This window comes from Aethalodelphis obliquidens, unplaced genomic scaffold (genome assembly GCF_003676395.1).
Source record: "Aethalodelphis obliquidens isolate GAN/ISIS:26980383/991018 unplaced genomic scaffold, ASM367639v1 scaffold36, whole genome shotgun sequence".
NCBI classification, from domain to species: domain Eukaryota; kingdom Metazoa; phylum Chordata; class Mammalia; order Artiodactyla; family Delphinidae; genus Aethalodelphis; species Aethalodelphis obliquidens.
The window spans coordinates 9,073,799-9,095,142 of NW_020837980.1; the positions used below are offsets into that span (position 1 = coordinate 9,073,799).

A 21,344-nucleotide genomic window follows, 5' to 3' on the forward strand; every position below is an offset into this window, starting at 1 on the left:
TTCTCACATTCGGTAATGTCTGGAAGGGAGAATTAAAAGGAAAGGACAGGCACCCTGAGGTTGTCTAGTGCCTTGCAGCCCGAGAGCGTGTGGCTGGAGGAAGGGGGAGCAGCCCGACCCGCTGCTGGAAGTGCGCTACCCCTTTAAGAGACTGGTCAAGGAGTCCTAGGAGAGGGAGGGGGGGTGAGAGAGAGAGAGAGAGAGAGAGAGAGAGAGAGAGAGAGAGAGAGAGAGGGAGGGAGGGAGAAAATCAATTGGTTTAGAAGGTTTGGACTCACTTGACAGGTTCAGTTGGAGACGATCATAGGTGGCTGCTGTGACAAAGGGAAATTGTGCTTTTCCAGCATGCTTACTGACCCTGATTTACCTCAGGAGTTTGAAAGGTGAGTACAGTTTTTCCCCCCTGATATATTGAAGTGCAACTATCCCATTTTACAGTAGTCTCTGAATCCATTGGAAGATGCTCCCTTAAAACGTGTTTTAAGGGAGAAGCTTTTAGCTAGTGCTTCTACAGTCTTGTTAGCTGATTTTTGTTGATTGCCCAGACCAAATGGAACTGATTTGCAAAGTCTCCGGGATTTCTGCTAATATTTTTAGGTTACGTCCTATAACAGGAAATTAAATGAACATTAAGCATCTCTCTCTCTCCCACTCGCTGCTTTTCTCTTTCTCATTCACTCTCTTACTTTCTTCCTTCATTGATATTTTTCTCCCCTTCTACACCTTTTTAAATGCTTTTGTGTGCAGAGTGTTACCATTTTCAACATCTCTGTCTCGTAATATCTGGGGTGACAGAAGGTTTTAGTGGTGGTTAAAACGGAGGCTATAAGTTCCTATTTGATTCTTCTGTAAAACTTTGGAAGCTGCTCAGTAAAGCACATGACCTTTTGTTGATATAAGACAGCAGATTTTTTTTTTAAAGAAAATTTAACATCACAGGAATCTATTAGTACATTACTCTGAAATGTCAAAAAAAATGGGGATGATCCCTTTTTAAGTTTTTGGTGGCCACTTTTTGCACTGTCTTAAGCTGAATTTTGATTTATTCTGTTTTCCCTTTTGCTATGATGGGAATAAGTTTATTTGTAGTCAAGTATTTCCTATTAGAGAAATGTGTGTAATATCCTTCCATTGGATGTTTTTGCAAGTAAAGCAGGGCTCTGAAAGAATTTTAGCCCTCTTCGTGTTCCTATAAGTACACACTGCAGTTTTTAAATTTGAGTTCTTATCCTAGCATAAGTTCATTTTTTGGAACTATAAATAGAATTTTGTTTGCCATTAAAAAGAATTCAAACTTTGTATTCTGTATGGTGAATTAGAAAAAAAAGCTAAAAAAAGCCAGGATGCATGATACCCAGGCTTTTTTTTTTCATTTTCATGAAAGCTACCTTCTGTATAAACATTTGTTGTATCTGACTATGCAATGCAAGCTAGGTGCTAGACCAGCTGGTTAAAAATATGCTAAGTCAAGCTGTTCATCGCTCAAAAGACTGAATTTGATATGAAAAGACGAAAAAAGAAAGGACAAAGATTAAAACATTCTAGAAGTGAAGCAATGGAAGAGAAGAGGGGTATTGAGAATAAAATAATACTTGAATGTGGTCAGCTATTAGAGAAACCAATATCAGATCAGGAGAGAAAGTAAAATAGCTAGCATATATACTTTAATACTGTCTTCTTTCTTTCATTTCCTCCTCCTCTTTTTTTTTTTTAAAAAAAACTTAAGGTGCATCTTCACCACATAATTCCAGTGAACGGTTGAGCTTTCTTAACAGTTTTGAATTATTTTTTTCAAAGTTCTGGATATTAACTCTTTAAAATAGTTAGCTTTTTTTTTTTTTTTTTTGGTAAACATAGCCTGTTTCATATGTAGGTATTGAAGTTATTTATACTGGAACATACTACTGCTTAATACCATAGTGAGTTTTCTAGTATGTGCAGAGCGACACTTAAATGATAGTATTCTTCAACTCTATACTTTTCGAAAATAAAACTCTGAGTCTGATTTGTAAGCCTGTTAAATGACTGTTCTTATAAAAAGGTAGTTACATATTAACAGGCTGTAGCCTATTCCTTTATATAGGCAAGCTTTCCTGCTGTGAACTTTATTTGTATTTTTTCAATTATCTCTTTTTAAACTAAACTTTTCCCTTTCCTATTCCGATGCTCAAATCTCTTAACACTTTTTTTTTCCTCCTGGTGAGAATTTCAGTTTTTTGTCACTCAGAGGCGTGCTTTTCTAACTGCCTAATTAAATAAGCAAGTGATAATCAATAGAGTTGTCAGTATAGACAGCATCTTTGGAAATATTAGTAGCTAAAATAATTTTGAAAAATGTCCTACAGTATAAAATTTCCTAATAATTTCCCCTGTGGTTGTAATTGGTAATACATAGAAAAATCTCAGTAAATCATTACTATTTGTTTACACTGAATTTGTATGGCTGAGTGTATCTATAGTCACCCACATAGAGTATATATCATGCAGACTCAATATTGAATATTTATATTCTCCAAAGGAGGTATATATGCTGTAATTACACTCTCATACATAGTCAGCTTTTTTTGCCTTTTCAACTATCTGCAACTTTCATTGGATATGTAGGTCATTTCTATCGAGTGTTAAGTTTTTATTCTGTTTGCTCACCTGATATAGATGAGCTGTTCACTCAAACTTAGTCAGAAATCTGAAAAGAAGACTTCTAAATTTCTATATGAAATAGAGAACATTGCTCTGGAGGACATTAATAAGTTGCTTGGGGCTTATGTATTTTGGAAGTTGTATGTGATTTTTTTTCTAGTTTCATCAGTAGTCTTGTCTATCTTCTATTATCATTTCCAACCTGTAGACTATTTGAAACTTTAAGGAATATTCGAAACTTAAATGTCTGGATCAAAATTGGAATATAGATTTGTTATGTCTGTATTATCAGCCCTAGAAATGAACATGATCAATACTGTCAGACTAATAAACAGTTGCTAAATAATTCAGAAGTAGTAACAATTTCGCTGTCTGCTAAAACATATTCAGGAGGTAAAGCAAATTGAACAATGATTCTAAAAAGTAAAGAAGTTGAAATATTTTATTTTTACTGTCAAGCATCCCTAACATAATTGATTATGATTAATGAAAAACAATTCTCAGGTGGGAGGTGAATAGGCAAAGTATGCTCTAAGGAATTATTTGTTAGCAAAATCTTTTAATTCATACTATTTAGAGGAAACATAACTGGCAACATGGTCTAAATGTTAGTAATAGTGTCTAGAACGAACGCCTGAACTCTCCGAAAAAATTTTAAATGAAGACAGTGAATTTATATATTTACCTGAAAATAAATAATAAAAATTGTAACTAAGGGTTTTTCCTTTCAGAATACCATTTATTTTTTCATGTTCTTAGAATGAAAATATTTAAAATATTTGTCTTAAATATCAATATCAGTTTGTTTCTGATGAATGAAAAAAGCACTTTTTGTTACTATCAATAATATTGTATTCTATTTTTCCTTATGTTTATATTTATCCTATTTGACTGTAATGTAGTTGTTTTATGACCAAGCTACTTGTTACACTTTCTAATTGTTTTATGTTAAGAGACTTAATTAAAAAGCAAGTATAAGATGATTGCTTAAGAAGACAGTCTATTAATGTCTAGAAAGAAAAAAGTTGGGCTCTAAGGTAGTGGGATGAAGCAGATTAAGCTTATAATAGCACCTATTTGATGGCTTCTCTCAAAACGGGTGCAGAAACACACTGCCAGTTTTCTACATGTTGAAGGTTTACTACAAGAGTAAAACCTTCTGCAACAAAAATTTAACTATTTACTTTATATTCCCATCTAATTTATTTATGGCCATATAGACTAAAGAAATAATTTTTCACCTTAAGAGACTTTTAAGTGTTTTCCTGAAGAAAGACATATACATCAGGTACTGTGAAAAATTAATTTTAAAAATTACCATGAAAAATCACTGTTAATGGGCTGCAAGAATATTTCTGACACTAGCAGTACTTTAATTACCTAAAGTTTGTCCATAGTAATAATGTATTTATCACCTGGACAGATTCATTCAGCTTGATTAAAAACTTTTTTTTAAACCATTGTGCTCATGAGTGATAAATACATTCAAGTTAGCAGGTAACCCCTAGGTGTGAATCAAAGGAAAGTTTTCGGCTCACATTGTCACCTAATGGCACCTGTAAACCTGTAAGTTTGATGTTATGTTTTCAGGATGTTCTGATACCTGCCTTTGTTCATTTTATTTATTTATTTTTTATTTTCTATTACCTTGTAGAGGAAAAGGTGCCTACAACTGATTATAGATTTTAATTACCATCCCAATAATTTGCAAGCTAACTGAGCTAAGATATTAATTTGGAAGGCAGCTTGCATGAAGCAGTGGACAAACCATACTTGTGTCACACTCAAACTGGAGGACTGTCCTGAAGACTTAGCAGGCGATGCGATCTGACTGATTACCAAGAACAATTAAGGGTTAAATGTCAGGTAGTTCAGTGTTTAGCAGGTTGATAGAGAAATGTGTGGATGTTATGATTACTTCACACGCTGATATGGTCTTATGTTTCTCAAGTATAATCAGCATACAATAATGTATTTATCTGTGCTTAGGGAGCTTTTAACTAAAGTCTGTATATGCACCATACCTGAGAGGCAACTAATAAGGCCTGTTCTAATACTTGAGCACATTACTCCTCCATAGAGCTGGAAGCTATTTCAAAGGTATTACATTCATAATGCATTTAAAAAGCCAAATTATATTCATGGTTAAAGTCTGACTTTTATTGTCTGTTCTTTCCACAATCAATTCTCCAGCCACCTAATGAGTATGTGTATAATGCAGATGTGTATTATGTATGTTGAATACCTCCCTTTCTATAGACGAGTTAAATAAATATAACTGATAGATTTTGGTTTTCTTCCATAGTTTGTTACTCATTTATAATTTCAATGAGTTTAACAGCATGGGAAATAAAATAATCTTGACGTTTCTCTTGTTCTAACTTATATATAGTTTAATATGTCAGGTTTCTGACTCAGATGATGGCACTCAGATAGAAATATGTGCAAAGATTTAACCAAAACATGAAATATCTTCCTTTTAAAGGAAACATTTTGTTGGACAAGAAATGGACTGAAACATAGCAAATTCTTTCTTGCTCCATTCATTCTGTCCTTTTTTCTTTTCACTGATTGAGAGCATTGTCATTTACATTAAATATAAAATTTGAATGTTATATGGATGAACATGATCGAGTGATATTGCTGGAGAAGAAAAAATTTAAAGACATACTATTTTGCTTCAGCGAACAGCACTTATTTGGACATTCTTTAAGAGAATGCCTCATATTTCTCCACTTTAATCAGGAACTAATAATGGTTCAGGAGGTGACCTTTTCATCCTTTCTGACTTCTGTGTTTTCTCCTGCAGTTTGGAAACTGCACTCCCTTCTCTTTAGCATTATCTATTCTTCTCTTCACTTACTAGTTGAGAGTTCCTACATCTCTGGAGATACTGTGGCGTGTGGTTCTGCTTGTCCAATAGGGGGGTGTTGCATTTCTCCACATTCAGTATCCTTTTCCCTCGGAGCCTGAGTGTAAAACCTCAGCAGTACTCCCTGCCTTTGCCAGCCTGAGGAGTCAGAGACTCAAAGTTGTTCCCAGCTCTTGCGCCTTCATTGTAGAGCTGCATTCTGCTCAGTGGGCTGCCGAGAAGGACCAGACCGAAACAAGATTTAGAAGAATTCTGGTGAGAACTGTTTATAGGGATATGGTATTTTAAAAGAATGTAGTAAACAAACAGAATTGTGGCATAAACAAAGATAATTAGCATAAACAATGTCGTTTTAGGACAGGTGGTTTTAAAAAACAAACAACAAAAAACCCAAATATGAACCCAACTTGAATGCTGCCAGTTTGGAACCACTGAACCTTAATCTGTACTTCATGAGAATTACCCAGGTTTGTTGATAAACTTATTAACATGCTTTTTCTGTTTCTTTTGTATCATTTTCCGGTCATTATGCCCTTTTGTCACCCAGCTTGAAAGTAATCTATTACAAGGTAGTGTAAGGACTTTTTACCCATAAAACATGACAGAAGGAAAATTAAAAACAAAAACTTGTGGTTGTTCATAGACATTTGAAATCAGTATCGAAGCTTAAGTCAATTCAAAACTGAACTCAGCTCATTGTATTTTAAATCTCTCTTTGTATCTAAGTGACATTTCAGTCACTTGGCTGTTTAGTATTAATGCATTTACTTTCGTCTTGCCTCAGAATTCAGAGATTTCTTGCTATAGCTGAATCATCACTTGTGTTATATGTTTATTTCTGAGTGTTGCTTATGTCTGCTTCCTATTTTCTCTATGAGTTAGTGAAGGTGGTACAGCACTATATAAATGTAGTTGGTGATCATGCAGTAAGAGGATGCTAACTATTGTGGACCACGTTATCTAAACCTACTATGCTGTCGTGATGAATTTTTATCTGGAGACATTTAGGTTTATTACTAAATGACGTTTTTTCTTAATGCCTTCTACTGAACTATTTTGGCTTAGATGAAATGTGGAGTATGGTGAGCAGAAAGCTGTTTATTTTTCTTGCATTAAGGACCAAAGTTCTTTATGGAAATGTAAAAGGTTTTTTTCTATTTGTCTTCTCGTGGAGAATGGGGACCAGGAATTCAAAGTAGGTAGCTGTAGTATTCTGCAGCCCTTCTCTCAGCTGAAATGAAAGCATTTGTGAATGAGTTTTGGTTTCTTGGAGTTATAAAGATGTGTGTAAACTAGTAAACCATGTCTCATTCATGTGCTATGGAGATTTCTCGTACTTCAGGGACAAAAATAATTTGGCTACTAACGAATTAGGGCTACCTGCCAGTGCCAACACATACTGTAGGTAAGAGGAACACTATAAAGAAAAGCTGCTGGCAGCAAATCCCTTGAAACTTTCATATGTAACAGTGTTTCTATTTCTGCTCTTCACATCTTTGAAAGAATGTGTTTTTTCGAAGAGAAAATGTTAAAAAAACAGAAGATAGGATGTTTCTTAAAAATGTATTAGTAGCTTCATTTTTAATATTTCTCATTGTAGAGCTGCATAGGATTTTATTATGTTCTATGCACACGTGCCTCCCCTCTCCATCCCAGTCATTTCTGTGACATTTAAACCTGAGTATCAGATGCATTGAGAGTAGATGTAATATGAAGAAATGAAATTTGCCGTATAGGGCCAAAGAAAAGGCACCCTTGAAACCTTATAAGCTTTTTATATTGGCACTTTAAGAGAGTTAGACCAGTTGGGACGCTGAGCAGCAATTCCATAAAGGATGTGTCCTCTCTTTTAGGGCTTCAGGAACATCACTGAGAAAGAAAGGAAAGAGTTAACCTGCTTTGCTTGTTGGTATATTTTTTAATCTAGTAGTAAAATAGGACACAGGCCCAAATCTTGTTTTCTTGGTATATTTTTAATCAAAATTTATTTTAAATGTGGTAAATTATTTACTTTAGTACTGATTTGGGTTTTGTTTTCTGTTTTTATGTGAATTAGGATGATGGTACCAAGGGGGTAGGTTGTTTGAGAGTTGGTTGTGAAACTTGCAAATATGATCTGTTGATTTGTCATTTTAAACAATTTTTATCTAATAAAAGAGCATCCTAATGAAAAAGAAACACAGTGAAAATGAAAAATATGTCTTCACATAAGAGAACACAAAATGAAAAAGTGAGGTTTTATTTATGCTATTAATTTTTCATTCACAGTTAATATAGGTTGCTTGATGAAGATCTAAAACATTTTTATTCTAATTCTGGAGTCAAGGTATTACTTGTTTGCTTACAATTCTTCCTTTGGGTTATTTACCCTGAGCCAGTTTGTTGGGCAATAATTTACAAAGTCCAAAGACTTTTTTAAAACTTGTTTCTCGATGTCCTTTTGTTTCAACCCCCATTTAAAAAATTTGCTGTCGAGTTTCGTAATATGTTTGAGAAGCGTTTGCAGGAAGATGTCATAAAATTAATGCCAATATTTCTTCTTTTTTATCAGCACTACAAGGGATCTATGTTGAAGATTTGTTAGGATAATGTGTAGTGAAAGGAGTGAACTGGTAATCAAACTTCAATTTCTGATTCATTCACTAATTCACTAACTTTGACCTTGAATGAGTGCTAACTGAATATACAATATCAGATTCAGATTGTCATCTCCCCCATAGTATTATCAGGATGCGAAGAAAACTTCTATGTAGTATGCAAAGTCCCATTAATCAAACAGAACACCTTGGGATGGAAAAACAAAGATAACAACGAATGCTATTTCTGAGACCAGAACTTCTATTTCTCTCCAGTCCTAAACATAATTAGCATTTGGGAAACACAGGAAAATGTATTGTTTTGAGAGCCCTAAGGGCTGTGGGATGTAAATGTGGTAGTGTAATCGTTTCTAAAAATTTTAGCATTACTGGAAGAATAAAACGGATCTAATTTGACCTATAAACAGTTTAGGAATATTGAATGCTTTAAAAGCATTCTTCTAGAGAAAGAAAGGCATCCAGAAGCTCCTGATAATCAATTTAAGGAACAAAGTAAAGGAGCAGACTATATAGACTTTCAAAAGTAAATTAAAAGATAATTGGGTGTCGCTAAGAGTTATGTGAAGAATTTATTTTGGGGAATGAAATAGTTATACACATACACACATACAAAAGTTTGGAATTTAGGAGAAACTTTTTCGCTTAGAGGGTAATGAAATTTTGAATAAGTTGATTTTGAATAAATCATACCAAATCCTGATGAAGCTGCAGTTTTGGGGAGAAAATCTTGAAAGGAAGAAATATTTCATAGAAATAGAAACAAAGTTCATTCCCACTTTCTCATTTGCAGCACAGAATCTTATGACATGAGCTATAGGGACATATAATAATATTCAGCTTTAAAAATCTGAAGGTGGTATTGGAGTTCATATTTAATGGAAAATTTGCATTCAAGAAGGCTAAATCAAGATACGCCTGAGTTACATTTGGGGATATTTGAGATTTGGGGTTGAGGTTAGAAATTTAAGTGTTAGAATATTAAGGCATACATATAAAATGGCAGGTTTTTGGTGGATTTTTAGTATTTCTCCTAAAGCATAGAACAATTTCCTCTTTTTTGGTAAAAATTTACATTTGTCAATATCTTCATTGATTTGTCTTTGGAAGTATAACCTAATAAGAAAGTGTTAGTAGCTGGGTGTAGGATCTCAAGATCCAGTTCTTCCCTGCATACTGAGAAGAGATTTGGGGTCTTAGCGTGTGCATCTGTAAAATTCGAAGGTGGGCTAGATAATCTCTAAAATCTCTCAAGTCTAAAATTTCATCACTTTGAAATACATTTGAAAGATTCCTAGCTCCTCACTCTAGTGGTCAGGATTCTTACATTTATGCATCTATTTGGAGACAGAATATATTATACAACCAGCCTTTAACATGTGGAATCACTTCTCAGTTTCCCTCTCAGTGGAGTGGTGTTGGGCAGGAACATGTAACCATAGTATATTTTAGGAGTTTTAAATCTAAGTACTATGTATAATTCTTACTCAGGATTAAGTGCTCAAATTGCTATGAACTATTTTGAATCTAAGTGTTTCGAAAGATAAGATTCACATTCTATGTGTTTGAAACTCTCAGGTGCATCAGATCCCTATCCTCAACTATTACAAATATTGTGAAAAATACATTATATATGGATTGCTAAACAAGGCACTGTGGGGGAATATGAAAAGCAAGAGAGTGGCATTGTAGGTCAAAGAGCTGAAAGTCTATTTATAAAGATAAGATGGAATTAAAAAAAAAAAGACTAGACAGTAGAGCATTAGGACAACAGGGGGGCTCTGGACATTGTATGTCTTTATATGAATAAATAAAACATTGGCCCGGAAAGTGACAAGATCAACTAAGATTACAAACAGGTAGTCCAAAGCAAAATTTTAAGTGATTCTCAACATAAATTAGGTAACTATTAGCATTAGCATCAGGCCAGCCGATCTAATATGCACTAATAGTTGGCAATCTCAAGAAAAATGTTAAACCCTATGAAGCAAGAAGTAGAGGAACAACCAATGAAAGATGCATTAAAAAGCTATATAATCTGAGAGGGCAGGCTTCACATACTGCTAATATCTTACGTTTGGCAGATTGCATGCTTTATTTAAAACCCAGTGCTTGAAAAAAAGTGTAGTTATACCATCAGTAACATAATCTTTGACTACATATCCAATGACCTTCCGTATTATCTATACTTTGAAAATATGACTGTGGTATCAGTAAGTCCCTGTACACATTAGCTGTAAGTTTTAAGTATAGATTCGTATATTTGAGTTAGCGTAGGAACGTACTGTGTGTTAAAATTAATTCTTTGCTTAATAATTATGATGTAGAATTTTTTATTCTATTCTTTTCCTACAGTATTTTTCAAAATTTATTGCAGATTTCTTTTTTCTAAGTATACACAAATTGAGTTAGATGATAATATATTTCTCTTCTGAGCATAATCCTTGTTTTACATTTTATAACAATAAATATGAAACATTGCTAAAGAGAAGTATTTATCAAACTGTGCTACACAGAATACTGTTTTTTAAATTTAAAAACTTTTATTTATTAATTTTTTTTATTGGGGTAAAATTGCTTTACGATGTTGTGTTACTTTCTGCTGTACAACGAAGTGAATTAGCTCTATGTATACGTATATCACCTCCCTCTTGAACCTCCCTCCCTCTTTTTAATTTAGGAATAAGGAATGGGTGTTATTCTCTTATTCTCGTGGTACAGGTATAAAGATCGTTTAAAAAAAAAAAGAAGTACAAGAGAGCCTTATTGAACCAGAACTACATTTAGAGGGAGGAAAATGTGCAAATTTCCTACTGTTAAACAAGAAAGAAAATCTGGAAGTCATCCCAGTTGGGCAACTTACTGCTAATATATTTTATAATCCAAAATTTAGTGATATACAAAGTTGGCATATGTTCCTACAGTTTCTAAATCAAGAATTAAAACTTTGTGATGTACAAGTCATTTAAATTTGGGGGGTTTCAGTCATGCGTCTATAAAATGGGCTTTAAAATGAGTATCAAATTATCCTCTGATGCTAATGAGGCATCTTAAACTTAGTAAAATTTATAAAAGTATTTGGATATCTCTGAATGCAAGCCACTGAATTCAAACTTTGAAAACTAGGTTTAATTCTTGACAAATATAAAATGGTCAGAACTTCAATGAAAATTATATATTTTTGTTTGATATTTGAAAATTATTTTGGCATATAAAAAAACCCGTAAGAAGCTTATTGACTTACTTTTTTAAAATTTGTAGTTAATACAACTATAATTGTTTTAAATGCACTTATGATTATTGATCCCAGGTAACTTGTACCTAAATAGCAACAATATAGCTATAGTTTCTTCTGACTGCTTACTGCTAATTATGAAATATCCTAAAAGCACATCTCTTCCCATTTTATATGTAGGAAATCTGATACACCAAAAGTTGTTTTTGCATGAATCCATATATCAAGTATTTAAGTAACGAATTTGCTGCTTTAACATATTCCTATGCTCTAACCTATGCAAATTAAAATTCATTTATTTGTGTATAATCATAAAAATGAATCATTGTATAGAACAAATTATTGGGCAACAAAAAAGTGATTTTCTATTAAAAAGTCACACACTGTTGATTTTTAAAGTAATATTTGTACAAATATTTTGAAAATTAGAAAATATTAAATAACTTGAAGAAACTTATCTATGCAAATCATAGATTTGCATAGTAAAAGTAACATGACTCATTTTGTATTAGCTACCTATTCCTTTAGACAGGAGGTGAAGCCTGGGGAAATTTATAGATTTCTTTTTATGGGCAGCTGTATAACAAGCAAACAAAAGCACCCCAGAAACAGAACCCTTATTTTTGATATAAAATTGTTTTCCACTGATAGTATCTCTTGGAAGCCAGAAGCCATCCAAAGTGCTGATACCAATTTAAGAAGATGATCTTTTGCCTTAATTATACATCTGGGAAATATTAGCTGAACATTTTGTGGAGAACAGTGAATACCTTATTTGCCAGTTGTCTAAAATGCTGCTAATGATCGACATAGTGCCAGTGTTTTGATGGCTCAAACCTAGGCTGAATATGAATACAAAGAACACAGTTGGGGGAAAAAAGCGCACATTTTATACGAAACAGATTTCAACCATCTGCTTGGCACTTAAGTTTGCGACTATAGGCGATATATGAAAGAGACCACTGTCCATGTTATGAATGGTATCACTTTTATTGGTACCTTAGAAAAACCATAGGATTTTGAAAGCGTATATAACCAATGATTTTCCTCAGCTAAATAATGAAAGCAAGGGCCTCAGCCAAAATTTTGTTCTCTCCATAATCTCTTCTATGTCAGTCGTCTTTTCCTAGCAAAATGGGTTTCGCTAAAGTAGGTCTTAGGATATTAAAATATACCAGACAGCACTATGCAAGTGGCCCTTCCGAGGAGCGCCCCAGATGGTTATGAGATAAAATACTGTTTGCTTTAGGAATAGGTTATATTCCTGAGTCTGTTGCCTGAGTACTGAGGCGCATGTCAAATCAGCATGGAAGTTAATGGTCCAGAAGCACTTCTGATTTTAATGCTTTTCCATTTGTTCTGAATTTATAGTATTAAATCAGACCTGTACTGTCTCATCACTAGTTCAGTAAGGGAAAATCATGCTATAGACAGCAAACTATAAGCAAAATCTGATTATTTGACCCATTTCATTTACTTTAAAGTTATGGGAGAAATTCTCAATAAAAGAATATTGGCAAATATTATACACTAGAAGTTTGTAAATTTATAGAGTAGGTGGCAAGAGCTATTATAGTCTGGTACTTAGGACACTGTAAGCAAAAATTGAATTTTGGGCTAAGTAATTTGACGTATTTTCCTTATCTGAAGTATATTTTGTATTTTAAATATTAGGAAAATTGAGCTATTAGAACGTGTTAGCTTATTGATTTGTCCACACCGTATGAATTACCGTAGATATATTGAGACCTTTTTAGCTTTTGAGGAAGAAGTACATGATTTAGTGAAAAGTAGAAAGAAATGTTCTCAGAATCCCCATATACCTGTGCTTTCCCATATGGTAGCCACTAGCCACATGCCACTATTGAGCACTTGACAGGAGGCTGATCTGAATTGAGATCTGCTCTAAGTACAAGATACACACTGGATTTTTGAAGACTTAGTTTGAAAGGAAGAATGTAAAATACCTTACTGAGATTTCTTAAATACCGGTTATGTGTTGAAATGATAATATTTGGATATATTGGCTTCAATGAAATGTGATTAAAGTTATTTTCACCTGTTTCTTTTTACTTTTTTAGTGAGGCAACTTGAAAACTTCAAATTACGTATGTGGCTCATATTTGTGGCTCACATTATATTTCTATTGGATGGCGCTCTTTTATCCTTTAATGTGAAGGGAGGGAAATTAAAACTTCTATCTGTGTCTAGATTCGAGTAGTTCACAGCTCAGCAGGGTGGCAATGTGTCACAAAGACTTAAGTTTTTATTAACTGTCTTCCTTCTTAGCTTTCCTCTACAAGAAGGTGAAATTTTATCACTTTTAGAAAAGCCCTCATAGTGACACTGACTTGCACAGATGCTTGTATCATTTACCCAGTGAATATTGTCAGTTTCTCCCAACTTCTGTGGAGTTACAGTGGGAAAGAAGATGTTTGCTTAGGGATCGTTTAGGTTATTTTAGAGATTATATGTTTGAAAGGTACAATTGTATTTACTTTTATGAAGTGCAGTGTATCTGTAGTTTCTTCACTGGGTTTAAAGAAGTTTGTGGTTGAGTAGGAAAACCTCCTTTTGCATCCCAGCTGATACTACTCCCAGTTTCTAAACCTGACCCACAACATGTGATCCAAGCTCTTTCTCTATAGGTATAAAGATAGCAGTTACATTCAGTGTGTATCTATTATGTGCCAGACAGCCTCACAGAAATCTTAGCCTCACAGAAATCTTATCTCCATTTTATGAATGAAGAAGATGAAACAAAAAGAGTTGCCTAATTTCTCACAGATAATAAGTGGCAGAACTGGGGTACCAACCCATACAGTCCAGCTCCAAAGACCTCACTCTTAACCATCAAATTGTACTAGTGATCTCGATAATAAAGTGCTTTCATAACTTTATAATTATTATTTATTTTAGTGTCAGAAATGTCTTCATTCATTCAACAAATGTATTTCATATACCTACTATGCCAGGAATCATTTTAGTTGCTGAATAACTCTTATAGAATTATAGACACTATAAATAAATAACATACAATAATTGTGATATAAACTCCTAATTTCTCCTCTCTGAATGAATTCATTCATTCATGGCACAAAGTGATATGCTAGGTGGTGGATATCCAGACATCTGGGCAATTAAATAAAGGGTTTCTTGGTAAAGGCAACCTGGAACTGTTTTTGATAGATACTAATTTTCAGTGCACATTATAGATGGAATTCCTTACTGTGAGAAGTGTAACTATATAAAATTTCTCAAATATCTCTTTCCCAAGTCCTTTACAGCGCGTTATATATTGAAATAATTTCTCTATGGACAGTCAGTGCCTTCACTCAGAAAGTTTATCTGATTAGTTTTGCTGTCTTAATTGGACAGGAAGCTTCTTGACCGTAATTTTTGAGTATGTCAGTGTTCACATTTTATATGGTGATTTTATATGGAAAAGTTTGTAATGAATTGGGAAATAATGATATAATTAATATGATATTAATCCTTTGATCTAACTTATAGCCATGACATACTGATTTTGTTGGGTAGCAGGCAGGAGTGTTGGTGATTTTGAGTAGAAAACTCAATCAGGTATGTGACAGGTAAAAACCCTGCAGATCCCTGGAAACAACAAGGCGTTTGGGAACAGAGCTGAACCTTGTGGTTTCACTACAGAGGTTTTTCAGTTTTACTGTTAAACTTATATATGTTAATATAGATTTGAGTTCCATGGATCTCTGTTTTAAGTCTTGGATCTTTTAAGTGTTTTTTCCAGATGTAGATATGGCTGTGGTTTCTGGTTCTTTCTTTGATTTCTTGTTCCTTACTAGCTGTAGTTACTGGTGGGTCTTGGAACTAGACTGCTAAAATTTATTCTACAACTTCACCACTTATTAGCTATGTGAGTTTTGCAAATTACATAAACTCCCCATGCCTTAATTTCTGTATCTGTGAAATGGGGATTATAATAATTCCCTCAATTTAGGTCATTTAGCTGCTTAAATAAGAAAACATGTGTCATATAGTATGCTCAAGAAGTGGACATTATTTCTTCAAACAAATTTGAATCATGTAGAAGGAATTCCAAAAATACTTCACATAATATGGCAAATGACATTGGACTGCAGACTAATACATAAATATTAAGTACTTAGTAAATAATGTTGAAGCCAGTGGTTTGTACACGATTTATTAGAACTTCAAGTACATCCTAAAAGGATTAAAATATAAAACATAAAATATTCATGTCACAGAATCACTTATATTTTACATATTATACAAATATATTTTATATAGAATGTATTATAATATATACATATTTTATGCAGTTATATATTATGCATATACTATACACACCATATATATGGTTATGGAAGTGTGTGTATAGATGTATAGACAGATAAAATAAGGGAAGAGAATTATTTCTAAAACCTTGGCGAAGAATAATTCTGTTACCTGACAGTTACAGTGAGGTTCATGGTTATCATGTTCTGATAAAAAAACAACAGCTTACCATTGTATCAGTAATCGCAATTGTTTTATGGGGCCCTGATGTCTAAGGGAGTGATTTATTTTATGAATCCTTAAATTGTCTTCAGTAGAAGTGCTGCAGAAGATTCATAAGGCATTCTTCACATTGCCATTTTTAGTAGAGACTAGATAAGAGAAAGAATGTTCAATGATAACTAACTTAGTGAAGGAAGGCATTTCTATAAGTAGCTAAACTAATGTTTGCCAGGTATGTAGATTTCCTGGTGAAAGGATACTGGCAGAGATCTAAGAAAAGGCTAACATGTCCCTTAAACTATCTCCTTTAAATAACAGTTGTTACATTCAGGCTGTTGCTAAGAGATGAGGAACAATCACTTCTTGACTGAGTTGTATTCTTGCCTAGATTGAGGGCACTCCCACCTCTGTCCTTAAATTTACTCTAGATTTAGGACTACTTAGAGACAAAGCAGAAGTTTCCTCAGGAAACACTTTTGGATCTGCTCAAGGACCTGAAGAGCATCGCATTGAGACTGTAGAGTTTGGTATAGTACATTAGGGGTTATCTTCATTTGAAGCATGTTAAGGCTGTCTGTTATTTATTGTCCACTCTGATGACTGTTTTGTTTGCATATTTTGAACAGTCCAGCACCTCATCAGGCCCTCTGGGTTGATTACACTTTAAAAATCATCCCAGGGCTTCCCTGGTGGTGCAGTGGTTGAGAGTCCGCCTGCCGATGCAGGGTTCATGACCCGGTCCGGGCAAATCCCACATGCTGCAGAGTGGCTGGGCCCGTGAGCCATGGCCGCTGAGCCTGCGCGTCCGGAGCCTGTGCTCCGCAACGGGAGAGGCCACAACAGTGAGAGGCCCGTGTACTGCAAAAAAAAAAAAAAAAATCATCCCAAATTAACTGAATGGGAAATTAACAGATAATTCTATATGCTTTCAGATGATTTAGTAGTGCATCTATATTTAGAGTGATGTAGACACAGGAACATTCCCATCTTGATTTATTCATTTAAAAATATTTGGTGAATACTTACTATGTGAATAATTTGGCAACATGAAAGTACACATCAATGTGAATAAAGGAATTGGAGGGAGTGGCAAAAGGGGGAAAGAGTGTAGGATAAAAAATATACCTACAATTTATCACTTTATCGATACAAGAGTATCATTTAAAAGCACTGCTTTTTTGCCATTTGAAAACTAAAGCATTGCCCAAACTGATGGCTTTGGTTTAGGCATAGATATAGAATTCTTCTGAATGTTTCCCTTTATTTAAAAAAATACCAAATCTACAAAAACGTTGAATGTGTAGCACAATGAACATTCGTATACTTTCCACTTAATTATTAACTTCTGGCCCCTTTGCTTTTCTTTTTTTTTTTTTTTTGAAAGTAAGTTGCAGGCTAATAGTGTTAAGAACTAGGACGTTTTCCTACATAACCTCAATAACATCACACATAGTACTATTATTTGACACATGTTTAGAACATCCACATAGAACATCCACATGTTCTAATTGTCCCAATAATGCTGTTTTAAGCCCTTTTTTTTTTCCTCTTTAAATCCAGGATCAAGTCAAGCATCAGTTACTGCATTTACTTGTCATATCTCTCTAGGTGTCCTTTATTTATTTTTATTTTAATTTTTTATTTTAATTTTTATTTTTTTTGTAGTACACGGGCCAGATCTCACTGTTGTGACCTCTCCCGCTGCGGAGCACAGGCTCCGGACGCGCAGGCTCAGTGGCCATGGCTCACGGGCCCAACCCCTACGCGGCATGTGGGATCTTCCCGGACCAGGGCACGAACCCGTGTCCCCTGCATTGGCAGGCAGACTCCCGACCACTGCGCCACCAGGGAAGCCCCTTTTTTAAAATTTTTATTTATTTATTTTTAACATCTTTATTGGAGTATAATTGCATTACAATGGCGTGTTAGTTTCTGCTTTATAACAAAGTGAATCAGCTGTACATATACATATATCCCCATATCTCTTCCCTCTTGCATCTCGCTCCCTCCCACCCTCCCTATCCCACCCCTCTAGGTGGTCACAAAGCATCTAGGTGTCCTTTAATTGTAAATAATATCCTGCCATTTTTTGTCTTGACATTATTTTAATCTCATATAGTTATCTCGCAATCTGAATTTGTCTGCTTGTGTCCCTTATTAGATTCAGATTAGATACAGATTTTAAAGACAGGTATTATACCATTGTCCTTTTTTTAAAATCAGTTAAGATTATAATTAGATCTGTCAGAAGTGGCTACCTCCAAGTTCAGATTTTGTGTAACAAATTCATGGGGACATGTTTTTTTCCTTGGCTGAGATTTTAAGAGATATAATCTGTCATCAGAAAGCTATCCAAACCATGGTGATTTGTCTTATAGAGAGCTTGGTACTTGTTGATACTAGTTGAGAAAATAGGACTTCTTTGATCCAAGAAACCATCACAGTTTATCTACAAAACCTACTCTGAAGATGGCCACAAATACTAAACTTTTTTCAGGTAATAATCTAAAAATATTGATTACAAAGTCTGTGTAACAGCACTGTAAAAGTATGTTTTGTTAGATTGGAATTCATACTTATAACTACAGTGTTCTCTCTTTATGAAAAAAATGCTAGAAGTCAACTACTTCAGTAAAAACAAATTCAGCTCTTTTTCTCATTCTTCATTCACCATTCCCACATCTTAAAAATCAGAAATACTCTTTTTAAAGTTTCTAAAATATTTTTTAAATTTTGGAAAAAATTTAGAGGCAAGTATGGGCTTTTCTTTTCTGTTTTAACTCTACTACTTAATAAATATGTTAAGATTATGGGATAGAGATCTTTTTGTTAGCAGTATTTTCCAATTCTCCAACTGCTTTCTGACATAAAGCAGTTATTCAAACAGAGGATTTAAAAATTTGAAAATTGTCCATATTTAGAAGTAGAGTAACAGGCACAGCCTCTAGAGTCAGATGCCTGTGTTCAGATCCTGGCTGTTTATTCCACTATGTGATATGTGGCTGGTTACTTAACCTCTCCAAATTTCATTTTCCTCTTAATGTAAAAAAAATTTTGGGGGGCTATTAAGTAATTGAATATAAAGTGCTTAGATTGGACCTAGGATAGTAAGCACTGAATACATAACAGTAAAATGTGCATTCCTTCATGAAATATTTACTGAATACTTTGTATATACTAGACAGTTCTAGCTTCTGCAGATTTAATAATGAACTAGACACATATGGCTTTTGTCCTCATCAAGCTTATAGTCTGATAGGGAGACACATTAAGCAAGCAGTTGCAATAAATAGAGGCAAATATTGTGAGTGGAGAAGTAAGTATGAGGTGTTATGAAGACTAATCCTGGTCTGTGTGTTAGAGCCTTTTTGAGGAAGGGTGAGACTTAAAGTTGCAGAATGGTAGAATTTTCCAGACCTATGCAGTCATATAGGTCATTAGTGTGGCTCTAGAGTAAGATAGCCTAGTTTACAAGTTTGGTTCAGTCCTCTGCAAAATAGATTCCCTTGGGTGAGTTGTTTAGCCTGTCTGTGCCTGCCTCAGTTTCTTCATTTGTAAAGTGGAGATAGAAATAGTACCTACCTCATACGGGTGAAGATTAAAAGAGATGATTCATGGACAACTCAGAACTATCCTTTTGACATTGTAAGTACCCAATAAATGTTGGCTTATATTAATTATCAGAGGATTCAGTTTGTATTATACAGAGTCCTGATAACACCCGTATAATCAACTGAAGGACCTAAAGTGCCTTAAGTTATTCCTTGTGAGTGACTGTGCCACTTGTGTGTTGCTGATTTCCTTCAGCTTTCATTCTTCTTCCCCTATAAATGGTTACAGAGCTGTCTTTTGTAGGTTTATAGTAGTCCGATCTTCAAAACATAAGTCAGAATATCAAGCTGAACATATTTATATTTGTCCGTGGTGTGTTAATAAAAATGGCATTTTGTGAGAGCAAAAAATAACCTAGTCAAATTACTGCAGTCAGGTAAATTTTAAAAGGGTTTAAATGAATTAAAAACGAAGCATTCTACCAGTGTTCTTGGAAAGTTTATGAAACAAAGTCGGCTTTACCAATGTGAACAACTTAGCCATTTTCTCTGCACGTTAGTTGCACGTTGCCCTCCTCCCCACATGACTCAGTAACATAGTTACATTTATTGGTTGTTTACTTACTTTTAATGCCCTTCATTCCACTAAGGTTTGTGAGGGGTGAGAAAGGGAGTTCCAGAATGGATGGTTTGAATTGAAAAGAGACGTTGTGTGGTTGGAATGAGGATGAGTGGAGAAATTTTAGGGAAGTTTTGGTTTCGAACAAACTGTTGATTGTCACTTTTTATTAAATGGAAATGCTAAAGAATAATTTAATTTGATGAAACTGTTAAGTTGTTATTATCCTGCTAATTGATGGAATCTGATAAACTTCAATGCTTTTTTTAAACTGTAGAATTTCCAAATACGACATTTTCAGTTGCTTCAATACAAGTTGTCATGTTGTATTAGGGTTCAAAAAATAGTATTTCTAAAAATTGTTTTCAAAGGTATTAGATATTCTCAGGTGAAAACATGTATGTTCATAAAACTTAAAAATTGTTATACAAGTATACTTATCATGACATGTGCTATTTAATTATATTCTCTGTTGTGACCTTACTATGACCAGTTGGATTTTGTGTTCTTGGAAAGGTTGGGTTTTTTTTTTCTTTCACACTGTTCTTTAATTTCACTTCTTCTGTATTGGATATTCATTGTCAAATGCTCAGATAAAGGCCACACCCATGGCTTGTGAACTCTGACTCATACTTTGAAGACACCTTAATTATTCAATAGGCTTCTCAGTATTATTCAGCTCACAATAAGGAATTTAAACTTTTGTTTTAAATTAAGGAAAGAACATTAAGGGTAGGAGATAAAGGAGCAACATTTATTACCTTTTTAACAGCTTCTCAACTGATACTTTTGATTTTTTTTCCTTTTTCATTTATATCATGGTCTAATATATAACTTTGCTTGTAACATAATTTTATATGATTTTTGTAAGATTTTGTATTAGTTTGTTGATTTTACAAATTTTAAGATGAGAGTAATCCATATTTTGAGGAAAATGAGCCACTTTATCTAAGAGCTGCACTCTATAGGGTGATATCAAATTCTCTGTTGATTGTTTCACTTTGAATTTCTACACTACATCTCTCTGAAATACATTTTTAATGTTAAGCTTTTCTATATTTATTTTATTTTTTAGAAGACAGGTTTTTAAAAATATTATCAGAAAACCCAATCAATTTATTATAATTTCTATTGGATATTATTTTAATAATTACATTTATTTACATAAATTAGTAACACAACTAATGATTATGAATAGGCCATTTAACATAATAGTGGGTGTTGGAAATTAAGACATTTATATGATAGACAGTTTTCTTTGGGGTTTCTGATTTTTAAGTGTCGAAATTTTTACTTATTAGCTCTTGCTTGCTACTTTTATTAGGTATAAGAACTA

The 21,344-nt window shown here is 33.8% G+C and overlaps 1 protein-coding gene across 1 annotated transcript in view; it reads left to right on the forward strand.

Annotated features, from left to right (window-relative positions):
• The first annotated feature begins 243 nt into the window (after positions 1-243).
• SOX5 (SRY-box transcription factor 5) overlaps positions 244-21,344 on the forward strand; it is a 399,232-nt gene continuing 378,131 nt past the window's right edge. The window contains exon 1 of the mRNA XM_027129433.1: positions 244-383. Within this exon, the coding sequence (XP_026985234.1) occupies positions 346-383 (38 nt within the window). The 5' untranslated portion in view covers positions 244-345. The remainder of the gene's footprint in view (positions 384-21,344) is intronic.